This window comes from Mytilus edulis, chromosome 12 (genome assembly GCF_963676685.1).
Source record: "Mytilus edulis chromosome 12, xbMytEdul2.2, whole genome shotgun sequence".
In the NCBI taxonomy this organism is placed as follows: domain Eukaryota; kingdom Metazoa; phylum Mollusca; class Bivalvia; order Mytilida; family Mytilidae; genus Mytilus; species Mytilus edulis.
Genome location: NC_092355.1, coordinates 27,073,753 through 27,099,882, shown reverse-complemented (window position 1 = coordinate 27,099,882; position 26,130 = coordinate 27,073,753). Strand labels below are relative to the sequence as shown.

Below are 26,130 nucleotides of genomic sequence, written 5' to 3'. Positions count from 1 at the left end.
ACCAGATGGTCAATATTAATCACCCATGTAGTTTGCTCTACGGGATGTTTGCAAAATTTCAACAAGGGCAATTTCTTGGCATAGGGGGAGACAGCCTCCTAGAGATAAAGGAATCTGCTTGAAAGAAATATGCACTCGGCTACGCTGTTTTCCTCAAATGTTTAAAACGTCTTGGTCTCTTAAATTTGAATAATAGAAAACAAAACTATATAGCAAACGAGATAAAGTCAGAAACAAGTTTCTTTCATTAGTGAAAATTACTGCTTATTCCAGAGTTCGAACCCTACACGTGGTAGCTTAGTTCGACTCCAATCTTAATTGACAAGGATCGACAGTTTCCTTGCCGAAGGTCAGTGGTTCTCTCCGAACGTCGTAGCCTTCTACACTAAAAAAAAAAAGGCAGGCGCCATGAAATAGCAAATAATGATAAACGTGGCATTACAGACCAACAATGAATACAAATACAAATACAAATACAAATATTTTATTGGCACAAACTTAATTCCAATATTTGGCCAAGGCCCATACAACTAGTATACAGATAGTAATGATGCAACAATTAAACAATACTACATAGCATATAATTGGGCACATTTCGAACAATGAAATGTGCAGTTATAAATATCAATATATATAGGTTAATTTGTAAGAATAGACTACTGACATAAGTATATTGTATGTTATAGCTTTAAATTGTTCATATTACTCATTTATAAGGACATTTTTCCTTAATTCAAATGATTGATTAATAAAGGATGATATTAATCTAAGTGTTTTTCTACACTTGCTATTAAGCAGTAGTTTGATATTATATATTCATCCTCAGTTTTGGATTGTTTGTCATAATTTTTAAAATAGGACAATTTTGATATAAGAACATTTCTTTGTGATTCATATTTTGTGCAGTGCAAGATAAAATGTTTTTCATCTTCTATATTTTTATTATGACATAATTTGCACCACCTTTCTTCTCTGTTAACTTGCATGTTTCTACCTCTTTCAATTTCAAGATTGTGTGCATTTAGCCTTAGTTTTGCCAAAGGTGCCCTATCTTTCAACATATTCAATTGGTCAACATAGTGTGCACGTTTATTTGAAAAACAAAAATGTCGAAAAAATGATAATTTTGATGGTTCTGTAAAATATGAATTCTGTTCTTGTAAAATTTGGTCATCAATTCGTTGTTTTATTTGTTGTTTTATTTGAGCAAGTATAGGTGTAATATGATGTATTCAAGTTCCATTTATAACTTAATTATTATTCTTAAAATGTAGAATATCTATTTTAAAGAGAAAAGGGTATTTTCTATGTCAAAAGATTGAAAAATTTCTGAGAAGGAATAGATCGGTATCTATTCGAATGCAGCATTTGTTAACTTAGTATTCTGTTATCCGGCGTGACGTAGCAGCCGGTAGTTACAGCATCCGGGCATCACTGTAGGTGACGCTTTTCCCTAGATACTCCAATCACCGCTAATGGTCAGTGGTAATACCCGAGGGTAAGTTAATTGAGATAACACTTTACATTTATTAATTAAGGTGTAAACAGTAATTAGATGGCATACAATTATTTTGATAAGCTAGACAGTGTGGCACAAGGTCGTTATAGTACCAAATTAGTGTTAATTAACAGTGATGAATGTCCATACAAGTTCCCTGCAGGTGTTTGGAAAAATAACCCATCATGTTGGCCAGATCTCCAGTTTGGAGATGTGTATTCCTATTTAATTGACTCGCCAGGTATTTAGAATTAAAAATTATTAAGCTGAGCACACCTATAGATAACTTTAATTATTTTTTTCCGGTTTTGAAGAATAAGGGTGTACCGATTTATGCAGTGAAATATTAGTATGAAAATATGAGGCATATATATGTCTCTGTGTATTAAAAGTAAGCAGAAACATAATAAACACATCCTTGAAATAACTAACAAAATATGAAAAAAAAATATATTCACGGCGATATTAATTAGAACTAAACACAGATTGATACATATGTAATATAGATTAATTGTGTAGCCAAGTTAATTTGGTTATAATTCTGTTCTTTTAAGTTTGATTTAAAAAAAAAATTAAATGTAAAGGACGCGGACCATAATAGAAGTTGTTATAAATGAAGATGAGATGACACATCTTTGGCAATAAACTTTGCACAGTGGGTGATTTCCTCCCAGGTCAGGTGTGAAAGGATAGATTTAATATTCGTTTAGTGTCCATGTAAACTTTAATTAATACACGAAGTTATAATTATGATATGTGTCAAGTTTTTAAAATGACATGAAGCTGAAGATATAGATTAAAATAAAAAGTGAATAACTTTTAAGAATGTTACAGAATATTACTTTAAATTATTAGGAATAATACTAGGTTACGTATTAAATGTTTTAAACATGTGTTTTAAAATATTTGTCAGTTATACTGAAAATTAAAAAATGTACAAAAAAATGTACAAAGCTCCTTGTATGCTTAAGGTACTATGGAACAGAATAAATTCTTTTAGCCTTCCCCTTTTTACAAAAATCTGTTATTTTTTTTGTTTCTAGTAATTTAAATTGTTTTTGCTTATACCGGTATCTTGACATATATGTGTACCATATGTAGAGTGAACTTTTTAAAAAGGTTAATATTGGAACCTATTAAATTTAAATTGAATATATGGCAGTAAATATGCCCAGCCGCAAGGACTTGTTCTTATGTTAGTCAATGTATGATTTTCAGGCATTTTTACCCGAGCAAGTATGAAATCCTATAAGAGTTTGGATGCCCACAACTATTTTCAGTCAGGATGGGTTCAGACAGTTTACAGCTATAAGCCTGCCACCATTGCATACACTATACTGAAAGCAGATGTTAGGCCGTCATAAAGACTGAACGAGGAACCTCATCACCCATGGGTTGCCCTTTCTGCAGATGGTTCAGTAGCCGTGGCTCACTGCAATTGCATGGCAGGGTAGGTTTTAAAATCGTATTGAAATCATTTATATTTATTATGCATACAGGTTACTTTGAAGGTTGTTCTCTTTTCTTTTTTTTTTGATTTGCTTACGACTGTTGCAAATTTTGTGTATGATAATGTAAAGACAGGAAAAAAGTAATGGAAAAAAGGTCGCAATATTTTTTTTATGTATAAAACTTGTCATAATAGTCTGTACACATATATCTCTAGATAGCAAAACAAAAATCCTATTTTTTTTAGGCTTGCAGAATCATGTTCCCATATTGCAGCCCTTCTCTTCAAAGTAGAAGCCGCTGTGAGACTGGGATATACCACTAAACTTTGCACTGAGCTACCATGCAAGTGGAATGCTGATTTCGTTAAAAAGGTACAGCCTGCGCCCGTAAAAGACATTCAATTCTATAAAACCAGCTGTATAAACAAAGCAAAGAAGGTAAAAGTTCGACATTTGTCATCAACCCAACAAGAACAACAGACTCTTCTTCAAACTTTGCATGCTTGTAACAGCAAACCTGTGGTTCTAAGTACATTTGACAACTTCTCTGACAAATTTCACTGGAAAAAAACTGTTTCCTCAGATCCGATTGTACCACAATGTCTTAGATCTCTGTACAAGGCAGAGTATGCAGACTTCACAAAAATAGATTTAAGCAGAAAATGCTCCGAAATTAATGATAGATACAGCATGAATAAAGAGACAATCATGTATATCTACGATGTTACTCAAAAACAGAGCTCATCTTTAACATGGCATGAACAACGCATTGGTCGAATAACATCTTCAGTAGTGTACAGTGTTTTACATACAGATTTCAACAATCCAGCGCCATCACTACTTAAAACTTTGTGTAACCCCAGTTCAAAATCACTTGATCATGTACCTGCAATTCATTGGGGTAAAGAAAATGAAAAAGTTGCGCTGCATCAGTACAGTGCAACCATGAAGACACAACATCAACATTTTAATATGAGTTCTGCAGGCTTCCTAATTTCTAAAGAAACCCCTTTTATTGGTGCTAGTGCTGACTCTGTAGCCAGCTGTTCCTGTCACGGAAATAGAGTTATAGAGGTCAAATGTCCGTTCAGTCACAAGGAATCGACATTACAGGAGTATGTAAAAGACCCTTCATCCTGCATTGTGGCTAATGGCAGAGAGGTGAAGACTACACACAAATATTACTATCAAATCCAGCTTCATATGTACGTGCATGATGTAAATTTATGTGACTTGGTAATTTATACATCAAAGGTAACAGCGATATTTTATATTTTACGCAATGACGTCTTCATTAAAGATATGATAACAAAACTGAAAGATTTTCACATTCGTCATGTGATGACAGAATTATTGACGAGACAATTGGAAAACAAGATTAAACAAGTACCTTTGAGAAATGATAAATTGTATTGCTACTGCCGATCAAAGGATGATGGAAAGGAGAATATGATTGGTTGTGACAACCCACAATGTAAAACTCAGTGGTATCATCTTAAATGTTTAAAAATGAAAAGAATACCAAAAGGACAATGGTTATGTAAAGACTGTAAAAACATTCCCGTTTCTAGCTCTTAATAAATACTTTTGCATGTGGACCTGTCACCATCAGAGACGTATATAACAGTGTTCAACTTTTGTAGTTATTTATTGTTATAATTTTGTTTTTGGAGACCATTACAGCAAATTTCCTAATGCATGTAAAGGAAAACTTTGTTGGCTTGTTTGCTTTGTTTGTATAATTGTTGACACAAAGGCATAGTTAAACTTGTATATATAATATTTGAATTTAATTGGGTGTTATCATAATGATTGTACAATATAAAAACAAAGCAAGCAAGTTAACTTAAGTCTTGCTCTACATGCTGTAGGAAATTAGCTGTAAATGTTGAACTCAACAACAGTCAGATATTGATCATAAGTGCATGCATATATGTAACCTAGAACTACATATATTTTTTATTTACTATGTATATACAGTCAATATTTGAAAATAATAAACATTTATCATTCAGCCACTATAAAAAGGATGTTCTAAATTAGAAGTATTGTCAATCACTTTCTTCATTGTAGACAATTCCTTCCCCCATGTTGGTTAATGATCCGCAAATGCGGACGAGTTTGTCTATTCGAGCTTGCTTCTTGGTGGATGCCTCATCGGTGGTTGATTTAAGCATATTGATTGGTATAGTCCCTTGTAGAATTTTGTACCGGTTTTTCATCAAACCGATCACTCTCTCAATATGAATTCTGATGCTGCTAATTTTACGCGATGTTTCAACCTCCTCTGCAGATAACTGTGATTTTCCCTTTGTAAAAGCCGGAATTATAAGTTCTGCAGAGCATACACTGGCAAAGTCGTCTTGAAGAGTAAAGCCTCTATCTGCAAGAATTTGATCACCTGGGTGATGATATATTGAACTTATAAACCCAGATGACCTCACAATTTCGGTGTCTGACACTCTACCGCCCCATACTTCAGATAAAAATGTTATTGAACCTAAAGGGCTACAGCCAATCAAAACTTTAACAGTACTGTGCTTTTTATAGTTGGAGTAGCATTTTGCTCTGGCGTTTAATTTTTTTGGTCTATCTATAAATATTTCAAAACAGTCTATTATACATGTTAGTCGAGGGTATTTGACCTTGAAAACACTTGGTAAGGTACGTTTCATTGTTTCACGATCAGGCCAGTGTATCAGAAAGTCAAGCTTTGTACTCATTAGGTCAATCCACCTCCAGAACATGTCATGAAGAGTAGAAGAAGGAATTCCACATTGGTCTGCAATATACTCAAACGGCATATCTAACTTTAATTTAACTAATGTCACAAAGAATTGATCACGCAATGCCAATTTACTTGCTAGAGGCGTTCTTGTCATAAATGTCTGTAAAAATGTAAATACGGACAGGAAAACATCCCACTTCAAACCAGTATAAAAATTGGATTTGACGTCATTGTTTTCAATGATAGAGGAAGAAAGTCTAAGCGTTGTTATCTGAGAAGAGAGTTTATCATTTTCCTGTATCAGACGGTCACGTTCTGATCGTAAGTTGTCCATTTCACTATAAATCATTTCCCGTTCAGATGAGGTAACGGGTCTGTGTGTGGCAGACGTGCCCCTAGCAGGTGATTCCATGAAAGCATTATTAAGATACGGCATAGGTGATAACGGTGAAGTTGCTATATTTTCCTTCTTTTGTCTTAAAGGTGAACATGGTGTTGCTTCATACATAATACATGATTCAGGGGTTGGAAGATTTTGGTCAAATTTCACCCTTTTCACTGCTAAATCTGGTGATGTGAAGTGGATTTTCCTTTTAGCTACGTTTTCATAACGCTCTATTTTTTTCTGTTGAACTGTCTTTGTATTGGTTACAGCAAAGGAGAACACAGAAGGCACATAGTCAGGGTGATCGTGATCTTCATTTGGTTTACCTGAAATATTATATTTACTCAATTCAGTTAATGGGAAAAAAATGCTAAGAGGTTAGATAGTCTAGATATATATTTAAATACATGTACTATACAAATAGTTCAAATCGAGAGGTTTATTTATTTGAATTTGTTTTGATTTTAAACAGCGTATTTTAATGACCAATAAATTCAAAGTAACATCTAAAATTCGGGTTTCACTTGTCTTAATGCAAACACAATACTTATTTATGTTAATGTGGTCAGAATCACCTTCCTGTTAATTAGTTTCCATTCAAGATAAACAGTTCATATGTTATCAGACTGATCAACTTGTTAGCACCTTATAAAAACAGCTTGATTCCGTAAATTTTATCTTTGCCAGATGACCACATCTACCTGTTATCTTTGATGTTTATAATTTTAATATCGCAATTAATTTCAACAGGATCTTTAACGATTTCATGCGCAAAAATGACATTTAAAGACAGAGTATTGCCCCTGCTAACCTGAAGAGTGTAGGTTTCAGCTCGCGAGTTTCCAGTGAAGACATTTGTTTCAGTTAAAAAAAATTAGGTACAGAAAATTAAATCAATTCGTCTTTTTCTATTTAGTTCTTTGAGTCGCATTTTTGCTTTTCTTTAATTTATTATGCACGACATACAACTTTAAATGTATGTTCTAAAACAATATTCACGTGTGCATTGTGCTTTAATACGAACATATGGGATAAACGTCAATGATGCAACCACCTAGTGACAGAAACAACCAAGAGACATGTGCTCGACTTGACGGTAAACCAGATATATAGGTTCTCTCACGGGAGACGAAGAAAGGCAATTCTCAATTTGCCTTACATTTGTTTTCCCCTCTTTTAATCAAATTAGAAAAAACCACCGTTTCGAATGTAGAGTTCACAAGATTTAAATATGCACTGTGGAAGAACCCGCTCCCCCTTTTATTTCGTGCTCTCCGATTTCAACCCTCAAATTAAGCTTTCCAATCCAATTAAAATTAAAACCTTGCTTTATAACACAGATCTATTTATCCATGTACCGGTCCGGCAACTCTCTTCATTTAATAAGAAAATATACATTTGCGTTATAAAACATGCTTGTTGTCTGCCTGGAGTCCTACCTCGAAAAGAAGAAAATAGCGGAACTCCAAGATACAAAATTCCTGCATCACGTGATTTTTGCCACGTGGAGCTTACACAAGAATGAATACCGAACATGGAAAGTGAAACTACAATTGTAAAACATAAAGTCCGAAGGCACATGGATGAACATGATTTTTGTTAGGCAAAGGGTGCGGGGGTAATCTTCTCTATGTTCATAATATATATGAAATATTTGCCACAGCCCCTTGTCTGTTCTATAAATTCTTACCCCAAGTTTTCTATCTGTTGGCGAGACAGCCTCCCAGCAATAACAGAATATGTCTGAAAGAATTATGCACTCGGCTACCTTGTTTTCTTCTATTCGTTTTTAAAACGTCTTGGTTTCTTCAATTTGAATAATAGAAAACAAAACTATATGTCAAACGAAAACTGGATAAAGTGAGTTAAAATTACTGCTTCACTGCTTATTCCAGAGTTCGAACCCTACACGTGGTAGCTTGGTTCGACTCCAATCTTAATTGACTAGGATTGACAGTTTCGTTGCCGAAGGTCAGTAGTTCTCTCCGGGCGTCCCAGCTGTCTACACTAAAAAAACGCCGGGCGCCATAAAATAGCAAATAATGATGAAAGTGGCATTACAGACCAACAAAGAATACATCAATCATTGTACATTTACTTTATTATGCATGACATAAAACTTTAAATTCATGTTCTAAAACAATATTTACATGTGCATTGTTCTTCAATATGAACATATTTAAGGGATAAACGTCAATGATACAGCTACCTAGTGACAGAAACAACCAAGAGACATGTGCTTGATTTGACGTTACCGTAAACCAGATATAAGCGAGATTCTCTCATAGGGAAAAGGAAGAGATACCATTCACAATTTGCCTTACATTTGTTTTCACCTCTTTTAATTAATTAAAAAAAAAAACATTTCGAAAGTAGAGTTCATAAGATAAAAATATTTCCTGTGGAAGAACCCGTCAATATTACTAATGTGGCAACCTTTTGCTTAAATCTTATAATAAGTTAATCTTGTCATAGTTATTCAAGTTCCATTATTATCTTAAAGTCGGCACCTTATAATGTAGAATATCTATTTTAAATAGAAAAGGGTATTTTTTATGTCAAAAGATTGCAAAATTTCTGAGAATAAATAGAGCTGTCCCTATTCGAATGCAGGATTCGTTAACTTAGTAGACTAGTCTTCAACAAACAATACTTTGAACCACTGACAGGGTCATATTCTCAAGCGCCTGTGCCTGGTATTTATGACCAGTGTGTCAACACGGAAATATTATTTTGTTTTTAATAATCTTGCATTTGCATTCAGTATAATTTACCACAATATCTATCATGTAAGGATCTGCCAGCTCACTTTTTTACAAGAATAATATAGATTACAAAAATTCTTCCGTCATTTGTTTCTGTTTTGTATGGAAAACAAATTTCCCCAACACATGAAACATATCACAATATTTCCAGGTTATGTCTGTAGTATAACCATAAAATTCGATCTTCTTCCTCCTTCTGTCTGTTCTAAAATTATATTAAATAAACAGGGAAGGTATGTTTTTTTTGTACAAATTGTTAAATTCTTCGAAATAATAAAATTTACAATCCCCTTTTTCACACAAGATAAGCATTGCCTTAGTTGTATTTTAAACACCTTTTCAGTTTTCATGCTATTCAACTTTTTTTTTGTTTGACTGTCCAACTGTTTAATTCGCGAAATAATGTACTATGATGACAAAAGTTGAAAATGGTTGCTTTCTTCTTATTTTCTTAATCCCTTTATACTTCTCTATGTTTTTAAATTAAATATAACAAAGGAGCATATTTTGCCGATAAGTTGATCTAACCCTTCTTCTTTATTTACTACTTTTTGGATTCAATGCATTTTAGTGCATGAAACGTAGAAAACAGCTGATCATGACGGTCATCAATGGGTCTTAACACAGTGGGAAAAGCTCACATGCGGGGTCAGGCTTTCGCTAGCCCATGCACAAAAATGTATACTAATTCAGAGAAAATTAAACCCCGAAACGTATAAATGAACAAAAAAAAAAATATAAAAAAACGTAAAAGCAAACAAGACTAACAAACGCCAGGGGTAACTGACGTTGGACAACCCGAAATAAGTCGAAGTTAAGCATGTTTCGTGAGAATTCGACCCTCCACTTATACATGTTATACCTCTAGTCTATATAGAATAAACAAACACCCAGCAATACGCACAATAAAACTCTTGTGACTGAAAACTGCATGCCTGTTGAGATCAAAAGCTATCTAACAGGTTTTTATTGAGTAGGTTAGATGATCCCTTCTAGATATCATATTTTTCATTTAAAACTGAAAAGAGATGTGAGATTTACGTCTTTAAAACCGAAAACAAGATTATGTTAAATGACATATTTTATTTTCAACGGTTTTTTTTTAATTTTAGAGTTATCGCACTTTAGCCATTAGAACGTTTCTCTCTCAAAAGGACTAATACAAATATGTCATGGACATAGTGAGGGGTGTTTTCAACCATTTTCTTTAAGAATGTTAAAATGTCAGATGAATAAAAGGAGATATTGGGTCAATATTGAGACAATGAGACACCAACCTGACGATAAAAACAATAATAAAAGTTAACATTTCATTATTGCCTGTAAAGTTATAAGACCTGTAGGAATGTTGTAAGATGTCACTGAAATTCCGTTTATTTGACAGAACTTTTGTCCTGGAATATCTCCTTCGTTAGTTTTATTGTCTAAAATGTTGTGTCTGTGTGACTCTCCCAACTTCTCCATCGGAATCAAGTCGACATTCCGATAGGACATTGTTGCTTATTTATACATTCCGTTAAGCCATGTAAAAGTTCCCTCTGCTACAGTTTTACTAACAGATATAGAAGTTAATGTATTCATATATAAATCAATACCTCATTGACCGTATTTTGACATATAGAGGTCTTTTGATTATTGTGTGTCGTTGGGTTACTGTCCAATTGACGTTTACCTCAAATCTTCTTTTATTTACTTGTGTTATCGCATCATGAAACTTTTATTGGGTTCCTTAACAGTAATATATCCACGAAAAACACTAATATTTATAATATATTGTATTGTCCAGTTGTTTTTGTTATTTCTTTGGTCCTAATATGATTTTAATGTAGGACTTTGTTCTTTTATATGTGTACATGTGGGGTTAGCCTTGACATTTATTTCAATAACTACATGGATTCTTCTTTCTATCTTGTTTATAGTTGTTTCAAAGCTTTTTTTTTTGCTTTTTTTTTTTTTAAATAATAGTGATTTGGCTTGAGAACTGTTTTCATGCGAGCGCCAGTGAGTCTCGTGATTGAAGACGACAAGCGAGTCGAACGTACCAAATTATAAGTCTGTTATGAGGGTAGTAATGAGGGTACCTCCATGACGTATAACGGTAAAAATTCTTGCCAAATGACGTTAACTGTTATTCTTAGTGCATGACAAAAAAATGTACACTTTCTTCTAGACGATAAAAAAAAATCAGCTGAATTTGACGACTAACGCTATTTGTTCTCCAAAAATAACAGCAACGATAATTATTTGAGACATCTGGCGAATCACGATAAGGATATTTTGACGAATCACGGTAAAATTTTAACCAATTTGACGCTAACGGTAGCCGAAAATAACCGTTTGACGCCTGACGGTAAAGGGCATTACCACCCTCTGTTATCAGTATGTATACTACTATAATATGCCATGATATTACCACAATCTGGGCAATTTTGTTTAAAATCTGCTCAAATCGACTGTACTATACATAGTTCAGTGCTTTTTCAAAACTAATTTAAATTGTTCTTTTTTATTTTATCATATACTCATAGATATTTCCGAAGATTGTCAATATACACATGAATGAATTAAAACGAAAAAAAACCCAAGTAACCTTAAACTTTATTTCTTTCATTTGAGGGGTCAGGTTGCTGCCTACTTTCCCGCCTTTTCTTCCCTTTTTAACAGGTTTCTGGAGGAAACCAGTGTTGGCACTAGGACTTGCTGGTATGTTAATTTTATAAACGGCATGCAGATAAAAAAAAGGGGGCACCGGTTATCATTCTATTGTAATACTGTACATATAGATTATAAAATCGGTCGGTCATTAAACTCTAGGCGACCTACATTGTATAAAAATAAGCTGTGGACCACATGCTTTTATCTGAGGCCTATTTTTTCTGCTATCATATTATAACCTTCCGCTCGACCTTTGATTAAACATAGAGATCATTCAGTAAAATTCGCCTTGGACTCACGACTTTGAACGGCGGAGATATATACAACAAACCTAGACCTGTTCTTTTAAAGAAGATAGTACTTAGTACTGTTGTATCACTAACTTAGAGTACTAAAAACGTAACTATATAATTTATATAAACATAATTTTACGGCTTCAGATCCTGAAATCTTGGATTCAAAATTGAATATAAAACAATTGATTACTTTGTGCAAGAAGTCTTTATAATCTGTGTTATTTTGAGATATACGTAGGGAGAATTACGTTCTTCAAATTATGAAAAATAACTATTAGTTACCGTGCTAGCTTTTAAAACAATGATGGTTAAAATTTTCTATTTCGATAATTTCGTACAAATTTTGTTAACCTCTTTTAAAAAGATTTTCTAAAACTGCAATACTATATCAAAAGTGGTCCATGTATAATGCTCTGAAATGGACATTAGGGAATATAAACTTTATGTCAATGATTGTGTTGGATTAAAAAAAACGATGAATTATATAGTGAAAAGGGAACTGTCTAACCTTCATATCAGGCAAATGGGATGACACAATTTTGGGGAGTATGATCTAGTGGTAAAAGAAGTGGGGATGTTAGATATAGGAGGTAAAACGTGGGTATATGAGATAGAGGGTGTAAAAAGTGGGCATGTGAGATATAAGGGTTAAGGAGTGGGTATTTGGGATATAGAGGTGGTAAAAAATAGAATATAAGAAAACGCAATCTTGGAAAAATTTACTTCATACTTTATGTAACCTACTTCATATAAGTTCAACCATGTATTTTGTTACTATAATGGTCCCTAGTCTTAATATCACCTCAATATCATATCCCTAAATGACCGTTAGTATTGCTCTTTAATGCTGAACTCTCCATTACTCCATACTATTGCGGATCCATTATTTTGAAAAAGGGATGGGGGCACCTGTCAAGCCGGGAACGTTTAGATTGATACCTGTTAACAATCTATGCGTTTATTGAACTGGTATAGATATATAAAGCTCTATAACTAGACGGTCCCCTGTGTCCCCTAGTTCCGCCACTGCGGTAATATTATCCAACCGCCATGTTGTATACTATAATGATCACATAATCTTCCCCCTTTTTCAATTCTGTTCTATTTACTTTGACAGGGTTCACAAAAGATTGAAAGTTAAGGGTGGAAAAGACATCACGCATTAAAATCGGTCAGATATTGGCAAATGGAAAGGACACCAATCTTGTATTTGCGACTAACTAATAAGTGCGAGTTTTTAATTTCACACTTTGGTTAAGATTAGACTGAGAAGGCGGTTATGATCATTTCTAACTTTATTTCTCTTACTAAGGTTAAAAAAACAGAAAATGAAAATAACACGTTATAGTTAAATTTACCTCAGAACCCCTCAATTAAAAATTTTCTTAGAAAAAAAACCAAAAAGAAAGCCATGCAGGAACGTTTCAATAAATGCCGGGCTATACGACCAAAAGGTACATTTAAAGAACATTAAAAAAACACTTACAAGGCTGAGAGAGTTGGAATCTCAGATTTCAAAAAAATCGTATTTCATTAACGGAAAACTTTAGACATATGTAAAAATATGGAGATGGGGTATAACACCAAGTGAGACAACTAGCCAGCCAAATTCAAACAAAGTGGATGTAACAATAATTAATCACCTTGCAGCCTTCAATAAAATAATTTGTAAAGAATCACTCTGATTAAAAAAAATCTCTGAAACTGACATTATTAAGATGCTTGATTACTTGATTGACAACATATATTTGTTACGTTTAGAGGAAGTATATATCAACAAACTGTCGACAATCCAATGGGAACCAATAGTGCCGCTCTTCTTGTCGACTTTTTCCTTTATTCTTATGAGGTTGACTTCATACAGGAACTTTGTAGGAAGAAAAAAAAGAAGTTAGCAATATCCTTTACATTAGAATGCATCGAATATATAGGTAAAGGTAAATTCTATGACTAGCTTGCTTGCTAGCAGAACCGTGAAGTCATCATTAGGTTAGGCACACTAACCTCCTTTAAGAGTATACTAGTCCAACAGATAACCAATCTATCTGTCTTTAGGAGTATACCTAACTTAATAATGATTGCACGGTTCAGCTAACAAGCAAGCTAGCCGAAGATATTATCTTTACTTACACAGTCAATGCATTTTGCTGTAATCTTACTTCCGCTATATAAATGATGTTCTCTCAGTAAATAATTCAAAGTTTGGTGACTATGTTGAATGCATCTATCCTATCGAACTAGAGATAAAGGATATATCAGATACAGTCGGTTTATATCTTGACTTACATCTAAAAATTGACAATGAGGGTTGGTTAAAAAAAACACTTTACGACAAAAGAGATGATATCAGCTTCCCAATTATGAAATTTTCGTTTCTGTGCAGTAACAACATTTCAGCAGCGTCTGCATACGGAGTATATATCTCCCAATTGATACGATATTCCCGGGTTTGTATTTCCTATTATGATTTCCTTGACAGAGCGGGGTTGTTGCTTACAAGGAAGCTATTAAACCAAGAGTTCAAAATGATGTAGTTAAAATCGCCCCTTTCGTAAATTTTACGGACGCTATCACGAGTTGGTTGACCGTTATATGGTTAACCTTTTCACGGATGATATCGGATATATGCTCTTTATGTCGCAACTACAATCCTGTTTCATTGGGGGGGGGGGGGGGGGGGGTCATGTTGCTTAGTCTTTAGTTTTCTATGTTGTGTCTAGTGTACTATTATTTATCTGTTTGTCTTTTTTTTCAGCCATGGCGTTGTCAGTTTATTATCGATCTATGAGTTTGAATGAATTTCCCTTCGATATCTTTCGCCCCTCCTGTGTTCTATGTTACTATCAGTATGATAGAGTTTACAATAGAATGTAAACTAAGGGTGAAGCAGAGATTTCAAGAAATCCTGGATTAAAATCGGTCAAAAATTGGAAAAATTGAAAGGGCACCAATCTTATATTTGCAACTTATATGCTAACAACTATAAGAAGAGTATTTGCTTTCACACTTTGGTTAAGATTAAACTAAGACGGTGGATATGATATTTAACATTTGACGTTATTTACAGGAAATTCTTAATATCTTACTATCTAAAGGTTAAAGAACTAAAAATGAAAATCACACTTTATAGTGGATAAAGTTGGTGCACTTGAACCACTCTCTGAATTTACCTTCATCAGGACGCTTAAAACAAAATCCTAATAAAAATGTTTCGCTCGTTGGTTGAGAATACCAATGAGAAAATATATCCATGCACCACAAGTCAAACAAAACAGATGTAAGCATTTATTGGTAACAGTATACGTATATATAGAAGAAAAGGTCCGTTGCAATTGGCTTAACTCAAAAGATCGGTTCGAGGCGCAACCACAAGTTTAAAATTAACAGACACAAAGCAAACACTAACAAGAGTACTCGCTTTCTCAAAGTTAGTGCAAAGATTACTACCACTAATAATTAAATGTATGGTATAAATTTTGTCAGTGGCCAAGAACTGACTACTGTGCTATAAATACCATTAAAGACAAACAATCCACAATTGACAGAGCTTATGTTATTCTATTCTATTCTATTCTATTCTATTCTATTCTTATAATAACACTTATAAATTTTGAATGCGTAGCGCTTTTCAGGATTTACATTCATCAGAAACTTCTTTTACAGCAAAAACAGGTTACTGCCCACCTTCAATGAGCTAAAAGGTTTTATTTTCATATATTGTTTTTCTGTTGGCTTATAGACGTAAATTCGTTTTTTTTTCACGTGAACACACCCGGTGATATTTAGAAACTTCTTAAACGAGTCTGCTATTTATATCTTTTATTTTGCGCATAACAACTATTTCTGTCGTGAAAGAGACCAAGATTAACCTTTCTACAAATGTACAGAGTCAGCTTAATGTCAGGTATTTTTGGTGCTTGGTGAGATTTTGTAACGGAAAAACAATGGGGACTGACAGAGGTCCGGCTGACCATGATTGAAAAACCTAAACTCGTATATTGATTTCTTCAAAATTCTCTACCAATATATACGTAACTTTCTGGAAAAACTCATCATCGATTATGCATATTTGCCAGATATCAAGCAGTCAAATGATTACCCATGATAAGTTCATGATAATAAGATGTTTAAAACAACATGATTCGTTCATAATAAGAAGAAGTTAATGACATGATTCGTTAATAATACCTAGATGTTAACGACATAATTCGTTCATAATAATTAGATGTTCACGACATGATTCATTCATAATAATTAGACGTTAAAACGACATGATTCGTTCATAATAATTAGATGTTAACGACAAGATTCGTTCATGATAATTAAATGTTAACGACAGGATTCGTTCATAATAATTAAATGTTAACGAAATGATTCGTTCATAATAATTAGATGTTATAACGACACGATTCGTTCATAATAATTAGATGTTAACGACATGATTCGTTCATGATAATTAAATGTTAACGACATGATTCGTTCATAATAATTAGATGTTCACGATATGATTCGTTCATAATAATTAGATGTTAAAACGACATGATTCGTTCATAATAATTAGATTTTAACGACAGGATTCGTTCATGATAATTAGATGTTAAAAATAGGATTCGTTCATAATAATTAAATGTTCACGACATGATTCTTTCATAATAATTAGATGTTAACGCTGTGATTCGTTCATAATAATTAGATGTAAAAACGACACGATTCGTTCATAATAATTAGATGTTAACGACAGGATTCGTTCATAATAATTAGATGTTCCCGACATGATTTTTTCATGATAATAATATGTTAACGACATGATTCGTTCATAATAATTCTGATGTTAATGGCGTGATTTGTTCCTAATAATTATATGTTCACGAAATGATCCATTCATAATAGTTAGATTAAACGATATATACGCATTTGTTTTTACATACAACTTAAAATAGTAGTTTAATTTGGCGTGAATACATCTTACAAAGTCTATATATATCCGAATTATTTTTGCAAAGAATTCCACTCGTCCGTGCAAGGGGACGTCTTACTTAAGCTTGAAGAGAGGTCAAAGTGTTTTTTTTCTGTCTTCTAGAATTAACTTCAGAGACCTACATTTCATTTGTTCTGCTCTTGAACATGCATCAAATATTTGCTACTGGACATAAAGCAAAAATCAATCCATCCTTTGATTTTTACATGATTTTCGTTCTTATTGTTGATAAATTGAGTTTTGCTACATCTAAACTGTACATTTTCTCGTCTTGAACATGCATCAAATAATTTCCTCAGAACATAAAGCAAACCTCAATCGATCCTTTGATTGATACACGATGTTTGCTCTTATTGGTGATAAATTGAGTATTACTAAAAATAAATATCAATTTTTGTACGTGGTCTTGTCTTGAACATGCATGAACTATTTGCCACTGGACGTAAAGCAAATAACAATCAATCAATCTAGATGGTTTTGTATTCTTATTGTTGATAAACTTAGTTTCATTACATGTAAAAGTTAATATACTGTATTTGTTCTCGGCTTGAACATGCATGAAATAGTTGCCACTGGAACAAAATAAAATACTTATTATTGATAAATGGAGTTTCGCTACATGAAAACATAAATTACTGTATATTTGCCAATGGACATAATGCAAACATCAAGCCATTCTTTGATTTTTACAAGATGTTCGTTTTTATTGTTGATAAATTGAGTTTCGCTAAATGTAAACATCAGTTACCTGCTCTTGTTCTAGTCTTAAACATGCATAAAATACTTGCCACTGGACAGCAACAACAATCGATCACTCCTATGATTGTTACAAGATGTTCATTCTTATTGTCGATAAATTGAGATTCACTGAATGTAAACATCAATAAGTCGGCCTCATATCTTGACTTACATCTAGAAATGGACAATGAGGGTCGGTTGAAAACAAAACTTTACGACAAAAGAGATGATTTCAGCTTTGCAATTGTGAACTTTCCATTTCTAAGTAGCAACATTCCAGCAGCACCTGCATACGGGGTATATATCTCCCAACTGATACGATATTCCCGTGCTTGCATTTCCTATCATGACTTTCTTGATAGAGGGTTGCTGCTCACAAGGAAGCTATTAAACCAAGAGTTCCAAATGGTGAAGTTGAAATCATCCCTTCGTAAATTTTACGGACGCCATCACGAGTTGGTTGACCGTTATGGAATAACCGTTTCACAAATGATATCGGATATGTTCCTTACGTCGTAACTACAATCCCCTCCCCTTTCATGAATGTGACCTACCGAATTAGACTATTTACCGGATTTGTTATCACATAAGCAACACGACGGGTGCCACATGTGGAGCAGGATCTGCTTACCCTTCCGAAGCACCTGAGATCACCCCTAGTTTTTTGGTGGGGTTCGTGTTGTTTATTCTTTAGTTTTCTATGTTGTGTCGTGTGTGCTCTAGTTTGTTTGTCCTTTTCATTTTTAGCCATGGCGTTGTCAGTTTGTTTTAGATTTATGAGTTTGACTGTCCCTTTGGTATCTTTCGTCCCTCTTTTATTGTACTTATTTTTGTTTGAACATGCATAAACTATTTGCCACTGGACGTAAATCAAAGAAAAATCAATCAAATCCAGATGTTTATTCTTATTGTTGATAGACTTAATTTCTTGGCAAATAAACATTATTACTGTATTCCTCTCTGTTTGAAAATGTATGAACTATTTGCCCCTGGACATAAAGAAATACAAGATGTTCATTCTTATTGTCGATAAATTGAGATTCACTGAATGTAAACATCAATAAGTCGGCCTCATATCTTGACTTACATCTAGAAATGGACAATGAGGGTCGGTTGAAAACAAAACTTTACGACAAAAGAGATGATTTCAGCTTTGCAATTGTGAACTTTCCATTTCTAAGTAGCAACATTCCAGCAGCACCTGCATACGGGGTATATATCTCCCAACTGATACGATATTCCCGTGCTTGCATTTCCTATCATGACTTTCTTGATAGAGGGTTGCTGCTCACAAGGAAGCTATTAAACCAAGAGTTCCAAATGGTGAAGTTGAAATCATCCCTTCGTAAATTTTACGGACGCCATCACGAGTTGGTTGACCGTTATGGAATAACCGTTTCACAAATGATATCGGATATGTTCCTTACGTCGTAACTACAATCCCCTCCCCTTTCATGAATGTGACCTACCGAATTAGACTATTTACCGGATTTGTTATCACATAAGCAACACGACGGGTGCCACATGTGGAGCAGGATCTGCTTACCCTTCCGAAGCACCTGAGATCACCCCTAGTTTTTTGGTGGGGTTCGTGTTGTTTATTCTTTAGTTTTCTATGTTGTGTCGTGTGTGCTCTAGTTTGTTTGTCCTTTTCATTTTTAGCCATGGCGTTGTCAGTTTGTTTTAGATTTATGAGTTTGACTGTCCCTTTGGTATCTTTCGTCCCTCTTTTATTGTACTTATTTTTGTTTGAACATGCATAAACTATTTGCCACTGGACGTAAATCAAAGAAAAATCAATCAAATCCAGATGTTTATTCTTATTGTTGATAGACTTAATTTCTTGGCAAATAAACATTATTACTGTATTCCTCTCTGTTTGAAAATGTATGAACTATTTGCCCCTGGACATAAAGAAATACAAGATGTTTGTTCTTTTTGTTGACAAACAGAGATTATTAAATGCAAACATTAATAAATTAAGTTCTGTGTTTGTTCTCATCTTGAATATGCATGAAATATTCGCCACTGGACATCAATCAGACAACATCAACCAACCAACCAATCAATTAATAATTTAATTGATAAAGGATGTGTGATCTTATTGTTACTAAATTGAGCTTCACTATATGTACAAATTTAAATTTCAGTACTATTCTTTTAATTCATAGCCAGTAACAAACAGTCATGATCCTGTAATAATTTTATTGCTGTATGTCATATTTTGCCAGTCCCAAACCAAGAACCTGTAATTCAATGGATACCATTTTTTTGCTATGTATATCATATTTTTGTTTGGATATTTTTTTGTACATAAATATATGGCCATTAGTTTTTCTTGTTTGAGTTGTTAAACATTTTTCGTTTGTCAACTTTTAATAGCATGCTGTGGCTATATGGGTTTTGATAATTAGTATTGCCGAAATCCCACAGTAACCTGAAATCGCAAACTTCTATATTATTTGTTCTCTAGATTTTGTGGCGAGTTGTCTCAATGGCAGTTTGTGTTTTTATCATCAATTTTTTTAATTTATCCTTCGTTTATATCATTCTTTGCTATGGTATTCTATGTTGCACACAGTCAATCTGTTGTTAAGATGTACCCATTCTTTTTCTAGTTGTTTTCAATATTATCCTTCGTTTATATCATTCTTTGCTATGGTATTCTATGTTGCACACAGTCAATCTGTTGTTAAGATGTACCCATTCTTTTTCTAGTTGTTTTCAATATTAAAATAAATATTTAATTTAGTTTTTTTTATACACTGTGTGAGAATGCCACAATACAATAATTCTTTGCTATGGTATTCTATGTTGCACACAATCAATCTGTTGTTAAGATGTACCCATTCTTTTTCTAGTTGTTTTCAATATTATCCTTCGTTTATATCATTCTTTGCTATGGTATTCTATGTTGCACACAACCAATCTGTTGTTAAGATGTACCCAACCTTTTTCTAGTTGTTTTCAATATTAAAATAAATATTTAATTTAGTTTTTGTTATACACTGTGTGAGAATGCCACAATACACAAATTGAAGTTGTTGACATTTTAAACCAAAAAAAGTCAGGAAGCAAAGACAACCGTAAAGTTGTTGACATTAAGAATAAAAAAGTGTGATAATGAAGCAACAACATAAGGGCTGTCGATATTATTAATAAAAAAGTGTGAGGATAAAATGACGATCTAAGAGCTGTCGATATTATTAATAAAAAAGTGTGAGGATAAAATGACGATCTAAGGGCTGTCGATATTATTAATAAAAAAGTGTGAGGATAAAATGACGATCTAAGGGCTGTCGATATTATTAATAAAAAAGTGTGAGGATAAAATGACGATCTAAGGGCTGTCTATGGAACGCCGTAGCTGCCTTATGTGTACTTGTTTTTAGATACGCTTATACTTTTCAATATATGCACATAGTTTTTCTATATATGCACATACTTTTTCTCTATATGCACATAGTTTACTTTATATGCACATAGTTTACTTTATATGCACATAGTTTTTCTATATATGCACATAGTTTTTCTATATATGCACATAGTTTTACTATATATGCACATACTTTTTCTCTATACGCACATACTTGTTCTCTATATGCACATAGTTTACTTTATATGCACATAGTTTTTCTCTATATGCACATCTGTTACTTATTCGTTTTTAATGCGCGGAGTATACGGTTGCACTTTGAATTAAATCGTTTTTCAATTGTGTTCATGTCTCTGGTGGTAACAATGTGTTCTTACAGATGAAATGACCCTATAAGCGCGATTGCAACCGTTCCAGTGCTCGGTTAATACCCTGTTACTTATTCACTTATAAAACGTTTGTTGTACGTTTCACCTTTTAAAAAAAAAAATCAATTGTGCCCATGTCTCTTGGTGTAACAATGTGTTCTTAGAGATGAAATGACCCTATTAGCGCGCATGTACCCGTTCCAGCGCTCGGTTGACACCCTGTTATCTATTCGTTACCTATTCACTTATAATACGTTTGTTGTACGTTGTACCTTTTAGAAAAGGATTTTCATTTGTGTTCATGTCTCTGGTGGTAACAATGTGATCTTAGAGATTGAATGACCCTATTAGCGCGTATGTACCCGTTCCAGCGCTCGGTTAATACCCTGTTACCTATTTGTTACCTATTCACTTATAATACGTTTGTTGTACATTGCACCTTTTAGAAAAGGATTTTCAATTATGTCCATGTCTCAGGTGGTAACAATGTGTTCTTAGAGATGAAATAACCCTATTACTGCGTATGTACCCGTTCCAGCGCTCGGTTAATACCCTGTTACCTATTCGTTACTTATTCGCTTATAATACGTTTGTAATACTTTTTATGTGTAGTGTAGTATGTTCAGACTTATTTTTGTTTGTACGTTTTGGATGATTTTGTTTAAATATTCCATGTGTAATGGCAGTGTAAACATTCAGCGTTTGAATTTATTAGAATAGTAAATTTAACATTTAAGAGAAAGCTGTACTTGTCACAAAGCTGCCACCAAAAAATAGGGACATTGCTTTAATCTACAATTTTCTATGACAATGATAAATGTTCATTAAGAAGAGCAAATTTTTATCTTTTATTCATCATATTTGATTTTCAACCATATTTGTCAGGGTTCTCCAAGGAAAATATGTGCAAAAGCAGAAACATGTAAATACTTTAATTTTATATAACAGGTAACAGGTTATTTACCGAGCGCTGGAACGGGTACATGCGTGCTAATAGGGTCATTTCATCTCTTAGAAAACATTATTACCACCAGAGATATGAACTTAATTGAAAATCCTTTTCTAAAAGGTTCTACGTACAACAAACGTATTATAAGTGAATAGGTAACAGGGTATTAACCGAGCGCTGGAACGGGTACATGCGCGTTAATAGGGTAATTTCATTTTTTAAAACACATTGTTACCATTAAAGACACGGACACAATTGAAAATCCTTTTCTAAAAGGTGCAACGTACAACAAACGCATTATCAGTGAATAGGTAACGAATAGGTAACAGGTTAATTACCGAGCGCTGGAACGGGTACATGCGCGCTAATATGGTCATTTCATCTCTAAGAACACATTGTTACACCAAGAGACATGGGCACAATTGATTTTTTTTAAAAGGTGCAACGTACAACAAACGTATTATAAGTGAATAAGTAACAGGGTATTAACCGAGCACTGGAACGGTTGCAATCGCGCTTATAGGGTCATTTCATCTGTAAGAACACATTGTTACCACCAGAGACATGAACACAATTGAAAAACGATTTAATTCAAAGTGCAACCGTATACTCCGCGCATTAAAAACGAATAAGTAACAGATGTGCATATAGAGAAAAACTATGTGCATATAAAGTAAACTATGTGCATATAGAGAACAAGTATGTGCGTATAGAGAAAAAGTATGTGCATATATAGTAAAACTATGTGCATATATAGAAAAAATATGTGCATATATAGAAAAACTATGTGCATATAAAGTAAACTATGTGCATATAAAGTAAACTACGTGCATATAGAGAAAAAGTATGTGCATATATAGAAAAACTATGTGCATATATTGAAAAGTATAAGCGTATCTAAAAACAAGTACACATAAGGCAGCTACGGCGTTCCATAGCTGTCGATATTATTAATAAAAAAGTGTGAGGATAAAATGACGATCTAAGGGCTGTCGATATTATTAATAAAAAAGTGTGAGGATAAAATGACGATCTAAGGGCTGTCGATATTATTAATAAAAAAGTGTGAGGATAAAATGACGATCTAAGGGCTGTCGATATTATTAATAAAAAAGTGTGAGGATAAAATGACGATCTAAGAGCAGTTGTCAGTAAAAATAAAACACATGTGACGCTGTAAAGATGACCTAAGAGTTGTTGATGTTATAAAAAAAAAAAAAAGTAAAATCACAAAAATACTGAACTTCGAGGAAAATTCAAAACAGAATTTCCCTAATCAAACGGCATAAATAAAAAACTCAAACAAATCAAATGAATGGATAACAATTAACTTGTATTCCTGACTTGGTTCAGACATTTTCTTAGGTAGAAAATGGTGGATTGAACCTAGTTTTAAAGCGCTGAAACTCTCACTTGAATGACCATCGCACAAAATTCCATTATATTGACAACGATGTGTGAACAAAACAAACACAATAGGTAAAATGTCACAAATAGGGGTACAACAGCAACACAAAACACAGGGGGTGATCTCAGGTGCTCCGGAAGGGTAAGCAGATACTGCTCTAAAGTGTGATGATGCCATGACATTACCAATAACTTCTTCTTCTTTAGTTACAGAAAACCATCAACATTTTGAAGATTACATTCTGGCGCATGCCTGATTGAGGTTGCTTTTCAAATTAATATCAATTTTTCTTTATTTCTAAGCTTTACAATATTTATTGAACTTTTAATTTTTACATTTCTAATTTAATTTTTTTTTTAAATTAAGATAAAAACAATAGGTACATTTAGTTTAAGTGAGAAAAGGTTTTAAGGAGTACTTCATGGGTAGGTGTATCCTTAAAGTTGTCTGTAGAAGTTTTGTTTGAAATTTCAGGAGGTAATTTATTTCAGTCTTTGATTGTTTGGCTGAAGAATGTGAATTTAAAACTGTCTTTATTGCATTGGAGCTGTCTGAATGTTAATTGATGAGTAGATCTTGTTTTGGACTGGCTTTTTATGAGAATATCTTGAGATGGTATTGTAATTTCGTTATTTATTACTTTGTGGAACATTTGTCATCTGGTTTTAAGCCTTCGTTCTTGTAGGGTTTGCCATTTCAGATTTTGAAGCATATCAGATACACTGCTGGTATTGTGAAATCTGTTGCAAGTATATCGTGCAGCTCTTCTTTGCACTTGTTTCAGTCTGTATATGTTTTCTGATGTGTGTGGGTCCCAAACTGTACAGCAGTATTCGAGTTTTGGTCTTACTATTGCTTGATATGCTCTTTCCTTCACTAATTTTAAACTAATTTTTAGATTGCGTCTGACGAATGATAAAGATTGATTTGCTTTTGCTGCTGATTGTTGTATATGTTTGTTCCATTTGAGATCTGAAGAGATTGTAATGCCTAGATATTTAGCTGATTGGACTTGTTCTAGGATATGACCATGCATGTTGTAATAAAAGCGTATTTGTTTTTTCTTTGTTGAGACTCTTAAGATGTTACATTTGTCAGGGTGAAATGACATGAGCCAGTCTTGTTCCCATTTTATAGCTGCTTCTATGTCTTCTTGAAGCTTAAGACAACCGTTTTGGCAGGTAATAGGCCGGTAGATAATGCTGTCGTCTGCAGAGAGTCTTATTTGCTGTGTTTAATGTAGTCAGGTAAATCATTAATGTAGATAAGAAAGAGTATTGGGACTAGTACAGTGCCCTGAGGAAAACCTGATGTTACTGGAATTTTTTCAGATGTCGTGTTTTCGAGGACTGTTTGAGTTCTGTTAAATAAAAATGATTGAATCCAGTTTATTGCTTGATCGGAGATGCCGTAGTGTTTTAATTTGAAAAGTAAGCGTTTGTGTGGCACTTTGTCGATGCTTTGGCAAAATCCATGATAACTACCGGTAAGTCAGTTTGTATATTTTAATCATTGTTTTGAGCTAGTTGGTGTATAAGAGATATTACTTGAGATTCGCATGATCTATTTGCTCTAAATCTGTGTTGTAGTTCATATAGTATGTTATTTGCTTCAAGGTGTTTCATCATATTGCTAGCTAATATTTGTCCAAGTAATTTACATGAGATGCAGGTAAGTGAGATCGGTCTATAATTACCCGGATGATGCTTGTCTCCTTTTTTAAATGCTGGTGTAACGTTTGCATGGTTCCAGTCTGATGGTACTTTGCCTGTCTCAAGAGATTTGTCGAACATGATTGTAAGTACCGTATGTCTGAGGTTATTTCGATGTTTTCCTTCAGTATTTTGCCAGCGATAGTATCTGGTCATGTAGCTTAATGTGTGTTTATGTTTTTTATGAGTTTGTATACATCTTCCCGACTGATGTTAATTAGTTCCATTTTAGGGTATGTACTAGCTTCTTTCGTTGGTATTTCTGTGTTAGTTTCTGATGTAAAAGCAGATTGAAATTGCTTGTTTAATATGTTTGCTTTTTGAGAGGGGTTTGTATGTAGGATGCCTTCGCTTCTTAAAGATGCAATGACGGTGTTTTCTTTTCTTTGGCTTTTTATATAGTACAGCTTTTTGGGTTGTTTGTTGAAGCAATGCTGGTCTGGTTCTTTCATATCGATGTCAAAGATCATATTTTCAATGTATGTCCAGTATGCTGTTCTCATCGCTTTTTGAAGTTTGGTCTTTATCTCTTTGTATTTATTTTTGTAATTTGAGTCATGACTTTTTATTTTATAGAGTTTGTTTTTCTTTCTTATGAGTCTTTTCAGGTCTCTATTTACCCATGGTAATTTTGATTTAACAATCAAGAATGTGTCCCTAGTACACAGATGCCCCATCAGAACTATCATTTTCTATGTTCAGTGAACCGTGAAAAAGGGGTAAACTCTAATTTGGCATTACAATTAGAAAGATCATATCATAGGGAACATGTGTACAAAGTTTCAAGTAGATTAGACTTCAACTTCATCAAAAACTACCTCAT

General features: G+C 33.5%; 2 protein-coding genes across 2 annotated transcripts; one reads left to right on the top strand and one right to left on the bottom strand.

The window, feature by feature from the left end:
- Positions 1-1,386: 1,386 nt before the first annotated feature.
- On the top strand, positions 1,387-4,879 carry LOC139498179 (uncharacterized). Its single transcript, XM_071286518.1, has 3 exons — positions 1,387-1,498; positions 2,717-2,948; positions 3,195-4,879. The coding sequence occupies exons 2-3, from the start codon at positions 2,941-2,943 to the stop codon at positions 4,525-4,527; spliced, it is 1,341 nt and encodes a 446-aa protein (XP_071142619.1). The 5' UTR covers positions 1,387-1,498; positions 2,717-2,940; the 3' UTR covers positions 4,528-4,879.
- LOC139497543 (uncharacterized) lies at positions 4,762-25,388 on the bottom strand. Its single transcript, XM_071285771.1, has 2 exons — positions 25,292-25,388; positions 4,762-6,388 (listed from the first exon to the last, which is right to left on the bottom strand). Exons 1-2 carry the CDS (start codon positions 25,386-25,388, stop codon positions 5,001-5,003), a joined length of 1,485 nt encoding a protein of 494 aa, XP_071141872.1. The 3' UTR covers positions 4,762-5,000.
- Between the last annotated feature and the right edge of the window lie 742 nt (positions 25,389-26,130).